This window comes from Hippocampus guttulatus, chromosome 1, assembly GCF_054856545.1.
Source record: "Hippocampus guttulatus isolate MCC_2025c chromosome 1, RoL_Hgut_1.0, whole genome shotgun sequence".
Taxonomy (NCBI): Eukaryota; Metazoa; Chordata; class Actinopteri; order Syngnathiformes; family Syngnathidae; genus Hippocampus; species Hippocampus guttulatus.
Window position 1 is genome coordinate 10056567 of NC_141261.1, and position 8622 is coordinate 10065188.

At 38.1% G+C, this 8622-nt stretch overlaps 1 protein-coding gene across 1 annotated transcript; it reads left to right on the top strand.

The window, feature by feature from the left end:
* Positions 1 to 1659: 1659 nt before the first annotated feature.
* On the top strand, positions 1660 to 5745 carry LOC147210325 (N-lysine methyltransferase KMT5A-like). Its single transcript, XM_086129332.1, has 7 exons — positions 1660 to 2068; positions 3728 to 3890; positions 3982 to 4174; positions 4706 to 4783; positions 5162 to 5239; positions 5616 to 5701; positions 5736 to 5745. The coding sequence occupies exons 1-7, from the start codon at positions 1960 to 1962 to the stop codon at positions 5743 to 5745; spliced, it is 717 nt and encodes a 238-aa protein (XP_085985458.1). The 5' UTR covers positions 1660 to 1959.
* Positions 5746 to 8622: the final 2877 nt, after the last annotated feature.

The following is an 8622-nucleotide window of genomic DNA, read 5'->3' on the forward strand; positions in this document are numbered from 1 at the left end:
TTTATTGTTATGCTGCATGTATGAAGGGAAAAGTGTATCCACCAAGAGCAAATTCTCAAGGGGGATTACGAAATGTGCAAACCTGTCACATTAAAACAAATGATAAATACCTGGTTGCCCCCAAATACATTCCGTCATCTTCATTTTTGATTCTGCTACTCACAAAGTAAATAATTAAATCATCCAACTGGAATGAGTTCCTTCAATTTTTCACAAACAACAAAATGGCAGGTCTGTCCTCAGACGTAAAATGGCATATTTCCTACTAGCAATCCTTTCAATCAAGTATTTTTTCTCTTGTGAATAATTTTCATTAATAATTTGAAGTCCATGCCAAATACGATGTTCACAATGTTCATTTGCATCACCCGCCCGCCCCCATTGTGTGCAAGTACAACCAGTACCAAAATGACGATAGAGACGATAGCATCAATCAATACTGGTCGTGTCATTGCAATATTTCTAAAATATGAACAACCAAAGATTCCCTTTGCCTCCTTCAGTGAGCACTGCTCTCAGATCACATGCCAAGCGTATGTCTTTTAGCTTGCCTGAGTGTGTGTGAGTGCGTATTGATTTTTGAGGAAGCATTAGTTCTCGGCTTATTAATAGCCTGAGGAGGGAAGCCGAATGGGAGCTCGACTTCCTCTGGTTTATTCATAGCAGCATCATTACTACCATAATTGACCCCCTTCCTGCTCATCTGTTGGACTGTGAATCTCACTGTGTGTGTGTGCGTGTGTGTGTGTGTGTGTGTGTGTGTGTGTGTGTGTGTGTGTTTGTATTCATGACATCTCAGGACAATTTTATGATAACACACCTTCACAATGAGGACCTGTGGAAAAATGAGGACATTTTTCGCGTCCTCATATTTCCACGCAGTCTACACTACTCTAGAGCTCACGAGGATACTCCCACACCAAAAATAAGTGATGTCCTGAAAGAGCACAATTTTCAGAAATTGTGTGTTTAAGTGTGTTTAACTTTCGACTCACTTTTCATTTGGAAAACTAGTGGCCAACTTCGGTACCTTAACACACTTTTAACACACTTTCAGTGACGTCATTGTGCAGGACCTCATATGTCATCTTTTTCGGACTGACTCACACATTTTCCCCGCCCTCGTCCTGGTAAGTCACTTCAATTAGCAGTCACACAAAACCCAACATGTGAAGCAGCCAGACAATCCTACAGCCAGATATCTATTAAACTCTCTGAAACAAACACGACCACGCGTGGATGACCACCTGGTAAGCAATTCCTTTTCGTTTATCTTACTGTAACATAGACTTTGTTCAATATAACCGTGTTTAACAGTGCCCACCAAAGGTAATGTCATTCAATTAGACAGCTAGCTAGCTAGATCGTTAGCATGCTAATAAGCTTCCAGTAAAAGTAATGTGGACATGTCCTGCAGGCAAGGTTCTAGAAAACCTTTCTAAATCTTTGACAACACAGTCTGTGGAACTTGATTTTGGTGCCAAATGTTTATTTCAGTGCAGTATTTGTTTTATTTGATTGCAGTTAATTGAAATTAGTTAGTACAGGTAGCCTAATGAAAGTGGGCCATGCACTTCTAGCCTTTATGCTAAGTCTGGTGTATTTACACTGTTTATTCTTGTGTTGATTCAATTGTACACCGTTTCAATGAAGAAACAAACAAACGTTTGCAATGAAATTATAGCAGAATTCAGCTTTGTTGGTACATTTGGTCAAGACAATATTGTGTTACTCTATTTTAATTTTACATTGTTATCTGCCTGACAAATGGTTTGCCCGAATCTATTAATCTGACCAGCAAATGTTTGATGAAATGAATTTTTGTATATTTGAGGAAGAAAATAATATTCCTTTGGCTCAGTACTTTCTGAGCCAAAATAAGTGCTGCCATTGTATTGTGCTTGCTTGTCTGGCTGACTTCTTCTCACTTTCCATTGTAGATGTTTACTGGTGGTGATAATGTCACAAAGAAGAGCCAGACTGAGCCCTGAATCTGAGGCTGCTCATTTTATTTTATCTGGAGTCGACAAGCCTTGTTTGAAAGCCCAGTGGATCAATGATTATAAAGGTATGCTATCAATCTACCTGCTATCTAATTCTTATGGCTACCACACGCACATGACAAGAGCTGCAACCAAAGCCTGTCACAGTGACAGATTTTATTCGCACATTGTATTTACCCCAAAAATATCACAATAAACAACAGCATGTTTTTTTTATGCCATTGATCATATTGGAGCAAAAATAATTGAAGTACTTTTTAAGAGAATGTTTAGCAGCCATTATCATTCAATTCTTGAGAATATTGTATTGCCATGTAGAACTAGGAATATCTTGAAATGAAAAAATAGAAATAGAAATTATTCGGCTTCTGTTAAAATATTGTGCTTCAACAAATATCACAATTCATAAAAAACGCATACTATCTGTAATAGTCGAGGAAAATTAGATGCCTTCAAACTTCCTTCACAATGCCTATTTCACCTGATTGAAGAAGGCTGTGGTAGCTGTTTGACAAATCCACATTTTTATCAGCAATTTGTACTGCCCATCAAAGGTCTCTACTTAGTTTAAAACTGAAAGAATGGTCACAGGAATTATGTATGTCATTATCATTATGACTATTATTGTTGATTGCTTAATTTTTATTTTAGTCATAATGTATCTTTTCTATGTGCAGTGGTGTATATTGCTCAGTGGGATTTCTGATTGGAGATCGGAGGTGTGAAACGCCAGGACAGCTTACAAAGAAATTAGATGAATCCTTTCCCTCCCACAATTGTTAGAGTTGCGTTTGTATTTACAAAGAGAAAATAACAAAAATAGAAACGCACAGTTAATCAGATTAAAAAAAACATCCCATTCAACCATTTTCAAACCCATTTATACTAATACGGGCCTGGCTGTGCTGCAGCCGATCCCAGCTGTCTTCGGACAGTAGGCAGGGTACAACTTGAACTGGGTGCCAGCCAATCACAGGACACACAGACAAACCACCATTCACCCTCACAATCACACCGAGGGACAATTTAGTGAGTTCAGTGAACCTACTACGTTGCATGTTTTTGGAATGTGGGAGGAAACCAAAGTAGTCGGAGAAAACCCATGCAGCCATGGGGAGAACTCCACACAAGAAGGCACTGTGAGGCGGACGTGCCAACCAGTCGCACACTGTGCAGCCGCATTAGGTTGCCTGTGACCAAAATAAAAACTATGGTGGTAATGCATTACCAACATTGCTGCCCATCCTTTTTTTGACCTTATTGCTCTTCTCTTTCTCTCCCTCAACCATATAATGCAGTTTGGAGTGGAATAGTATAGGAACTGAAATTAGGTTTCGAATGTTATCCATTGAGGAAAAATGGTACTTCACTTGACTTATGATGATCACTTTAGTCAAACTGTCGGTCAAACCGCTGGTATTTTTCTTTGCTATTCCATACATTCTGTTCAATTGAAGGCAAGCAATGTAAACAACTCTGATGTAAGGAGCCACATTATTTTGTGCTGATACAAATTGCTAAAGAAAATTATCAGCGATTCTGATAATTGTTTTTAGTTTTACATGGAATTATTTTGTTATCGTACCACTAAACATGTTTTTTCCCCTCTTTAAATTTTTATTTTTTGGTCTGCATGTATTTGTGAATATCTGATTAACTGCATTGTGTAAGCCTGATTTGGATTGTATTAATCAACATTTAAGTGTCAACTTTTCGTGTCCTAGGACGTGGTGTATTTACAAGTGAACCAATCGAAAAGGGGTTATTTGTGGTTGAGTACCGTGGAGAGTTAATCTCAAGTTATGAACGAGACAAGAGACAGAAAAAGTACACAGAGAAGCAAAATTGTTTCCTGTTTGATTTTGAATGGAAAGGAAGCACATGGTGGTAAGTCAAGATCTAGAAAAACATCATGTGGTTCTGTACAACATTGTAGTTTTACTGGAAAAACATTTCATGTTTCATTGTTCAATTTCAGCATTGATTCCTCCCATGAAGATGGTTCATTAGGTCGACTTGTCAATGATGCTCACAAAGGCCCAAACTGTAGAATGAAAAAGCTGACAATCCAGGATAAACCTCATCTTTGCTTGTTTGCAATTGAAAATATCGAAGCAGGGAATGAAATAACCTATGACTATGGAGATTCTCAGTGGGCATGGAGAGCACTGGTAAGTAATGCCTGAATATACACCTGTAGACAACCAGATCTAATAAGTAAATCATTATATTTCATAGGTGAGTGAAATATCATTTTCATCAACAGTTTATTACCTTTTAAAAGTTAACACAAGTGTCTGTTTTAGAGGATTATTTGACGTCAACAGAAATTCAAAGACAGGAACATGGACTCCACATTTTTCAGTCATTACATTGATTTAGTCTGAAAGAGTATGTTTCGGGTGTTGTCTTTATTATTTGAACTCAGTCGTGTCTGATGTCCTGAAATTGTTAGCTATCAGAGCTGTACAGTGGTAAGTACCATAAAGAGTACTGTACAACACAGTACTTGTGCTGTGAATGTGGTCACTGAAAAAAGTAGTTCAATTTATTCAAAAGTCATATAACTACGACATATTTCTGACACTCTATGGTTGGTATAATGTTGCTTTTCATGATTTCAGTCATGCCCTCATACTTCTTCAGTTACTGAAGAATACTTTTTAGAATATTTCTGATACTGTAATATTGCTATGTTGCAGACACCAGATGTTGGTATCCTGACTGAACCTTCTGGAGACCAAGAAGGGAGTGAGAGATCCACTTCATCCTTACAACAGGTGACTACGTCTTATCATTATATACCAGTTTTGAGTTTACAGCTTTCTTTGACAAACACAGGAGAAGTTATAAATCAGAAACGTGGCCTCTCCATGATTTCAGTCATCATGTCCTCATATTTCTTTAGACCTGAAAAACCTGAGTGTGTTTCAGGTGACATGACTTTTGTCTTAACCTAACTCTGGAGAGCCTGTGTTCGAATGTCCCCATATTGCTGTTCCACAGAACTGAACAGTGTTAACTTTCTACAGTGTGGTATATTAATCCCAAACTCTCCTGTGAGCTATGTTCAATGAGAAATAATGTTTATTCATTTCTTAATTGGTCAGAATGAAGAATGCTGAATATTTTGACACCGTAATGTTGTTATGTTGCAGATACCAAGTGACGGGATCCTGACTGAACCTTCTGGAGACCAAGAAGGGAGTGAGAGATCCGCTTCATCCTTACAACAGGTTACTACGTCTTATCATTATATACCAGTTTTGAGTTTACAGCTTTCTTTGACAAACGCAGGAGAAGTTATAAATCAGAAACATGGACTCTCCATGATTTCAGTCGTCATGTCCTCATATTTCTTTAGACCTGAAAAACCTGAGTGTGTTTCAGGTGACATGACTTGTCTTAACCTAACTCTGGAGAGGTTGTGTCTGAATGTCCCCATATTGCTGTTCCACAGAGCTGAACAGTGTTAACTTTCTGTAGTGTGGTACATTAATCCCAAACACTCCTGTGAGCAATGTTCAATGAGAAATAATGTTTATTCATTTCTTAACTGGTCAGAATGAAGAATGCTGAATATTTTGACACCGTAATGTTGTTATGTTGCAGATACCAAGTGAAGGGATCCTGACTGAACCTTCTGGAGACCAAGAAGGAAGTGAGAGATCCACTTCATCCTTACAACAGGTTACTACGTTTTATCATTATATACCAGTTTTGAGTTTACAGCTTTTTTTGACAAACGCAGGAGAAGTTATAAATCAGAAACGTGGACTCTCCATGATTTCAGTCGTCATGTCCTCATATTTCTTTAGACCTGAAAAACCTGAGTGTGTTTCAGGTGACATGACTTTTGTCTTAATCTAACTCTGGAGAGCCTGTGTTCGAATGTCCCCATATTGCTGTTCCACAGAACTGAACAGTGTTAACTTTCTATAGTGTGGTATATTAATCCCAAACCCTCCTGTGAGCGATGTTCAATGAAAAACAATGTTTATTCATTTATTAACTAATCAGGATGAATAAATTAGAATATTTCTGACACTGCACTGTTGCTATGTTGCAGACACCAGGTGTTCGGATCCCGATGAAACCTTCTGAAGATCAAGAAAGGATTGGGAGATCCACTTCATCCTTACAACAGGTCATTGCATTTTATCATTATATACCAGTTTTGAGTTTACAGCTTTCTTTGACAAACACAGGAGAAGTTATAAATCAGAAACATGGACTCTCCATGATTTCAGTCGTCATGTCCTCATATTTCTTTAGACCTGAAAAACCTGAGTGTGTTTCAGGTGACATGACTTTTGTCTTAACCTAACTCTGGAGAGCCTGTTTTAGAATGTCCCCATATTGCTGTTCCACGGAACTGAACAGTGTTAACTTTCTATAGTGTGGTATATTAATCCCAAACTCTCCTGTGAGCAATGTTCAATGAGAAATAATGTTTATTCATTTCTTAACTGGTCAGAATGAAGAATGCTGAATATTTTGACACCGTAATGTTATGTTGCAGACGCCAAGTGACAGGTACCTGACTGAACCCTCTGGAGACCAAGAATGGAATGAGAGATCCACTTCTTCCTTACAACAGGTTACTACTTCTTATCATGATATACTAGGTTTGAGTTTTCAGCTTTCTTTGACAAACACAGGAGAAGTTATAAATCAGAAACATGGACTCGCCATGATTTCAGTCGTCATGTCCTCATATTTCTTTAGACCTGAAAAACCTGAATGTGTTTCAGGTGACATGACTTTTGTCTTAACCTAACTCTGAAGAGCCTGTGTTTGAATGTCCCCATATTGCTGTTCCACAGAACTGAACAGTGTTAACTTTCTACAGTGTGGTATATTAATCCCAAACTCTCCTGTGAGCTATGTTCAATGAGAGATAATGTTTATTCATTTCTTACCTGGTCAGAATGAAGAATGCTGAATATTTTGACACCGTAGTGTTGTTATGTTGCAGACACCAAGTGACAGGTACCTGACTGAACCCTCTGGAGACCAAGAATGGAATGAGAGATCCACTTCATCCTTACAACAGGTTACTACTTCTTATCATGATATACTAGGTTTGAGTTTTCAGCTTTCTTTGACAAACACAGCAGAAGTTATAAATCAGAAACATGGACTCTCCATGATTTCAGTCGTCATGTCCTCATATTTCTTTAGACCTGAAAAACCTGAGTGTGTTTCAGGTGACATGACTTGTCTTAACCTAACTCTGGAGAGCCTGTGTTCGAATGTCCCCATATTGCTCTTCCACAGAACTGAACAGTGTTAACTTTCTACAGTGTGGTATATTAATCCCAAACTCTCCTGTGAGCAATGTTCAATGAGAAATAATGTTTATTCATTTCTTAACTGGTCAGAATGAAGAATGCTGAATATTTTGACACCGTAATGTTGTTATGTTGCAGACACCAAGTGACGGGTACCTGACTGAACCTTCTGGAGACCAAGAATGGAATGAGAGATTCACTTCATCCTTACAACAGGTTACTACGTCTTATCATTACATACCAGGTTTGAGTTTTCAGCTTTCTTTGACAAACACAGGAGAAGTTATAAATCAGAAACATGGACTCGTCATGATTTCAGTCGTCATGTCCTCATATTTCTTTAGACCTGAAAAACCTGAGTGTGTTTCAGGTGACATGACTTTTGTCTGGACCTAACTCTGGAGAGCCTGTGTTCGAATGTCCCCATATTGCTGTTACACAGAGCTGAACAGTGTTAACTTTCTATAGTGTGGTATATTAATCCCAAACCCTCCTGTGAGCGATGTTCAATGAAAAACAATGTTTATTAATTTATTAACTAATTAGGATGAATAAATTTGAATATTTCTGACACTGCAATGCTGCTATGTTGCAGACACCAGGTGTTCGGATCCTGATGAAACCTTCTGAAGATCAAGAAAAGAGTGGAAGATTTACTTCATCCTTACAACAGGTCATTGCATTTTATCAGTGTATATCAGTTTTGAGTTTACAGCTTTCTTTGACAAACACAGGAGAAGTTATAAATCAGAAACATGGACTCTCCATGATTTCAGTCGTCATGTCCTCATATTTCTTTAGACCTGAAAGACCTGAGTGTGTTTCAGGTGACATGACTTGTCTTAACCTAACTCTGGAGAGCCTGTGTTCGAATGTCCCCATATTGCTGTTCCACAGAACTGAACAGTGTTAATTTTCTACAGTGTGGTATATTAATCCCAAACTCTCCTGTGAGCTATGTTCAATGAGAAATAATGTTTATTCATTTCTTAATTGGTCAGAATGAAGAATGCTGAATATTTTGACACCGTAATGTTATGTTGCAGATACCAAGTGACGGGATCCTGACTGAACCTTCTGGAGACCAAGAAGGGAGTGAGAGATCCGCTTCATCCTTACAACAGGTTACTATGTCTTATCATTATATACCAGTTTTGAGTTTACAGCTTTCTTTGACAAACGCAGGAGAAGTTATAAATCAGAAACGTGGCCTCTCCATGATTTCAGTCGTCATGTCCTCATATTTCTTTAGACCTGAAAAACCTGAGTGTGTTTCAGGTGACATGACTTTTGTCTTAACCTAACTCTGGAGAGGTTGTGTTTGA

Excerpts from the sequence above, each read along its gene's own strand:
- LOC147210325 (XM_086129332.1), top strand. The coding sequence starts at position 1,960 with ATGTCACAAAGAAGAGCCAGACTGAGCCCTGAATCTGAGGCTGCTCAT. Across the intron at positions 2,069-3,727 it reads GTGGATCAATGATTATAAAG|GACGTGGTGTATTTACAAGT; the intron begins GTATGCTATCAA and ends TTCGTGTCCTAG. Across the intron at positions 4,784-5,161 it reads CCACTTCATCCTTACAACAG|ATACCAAGTGACGGGATCCT; the intron begins GTGACTACGTCT and ends GTTATGTTGCAG.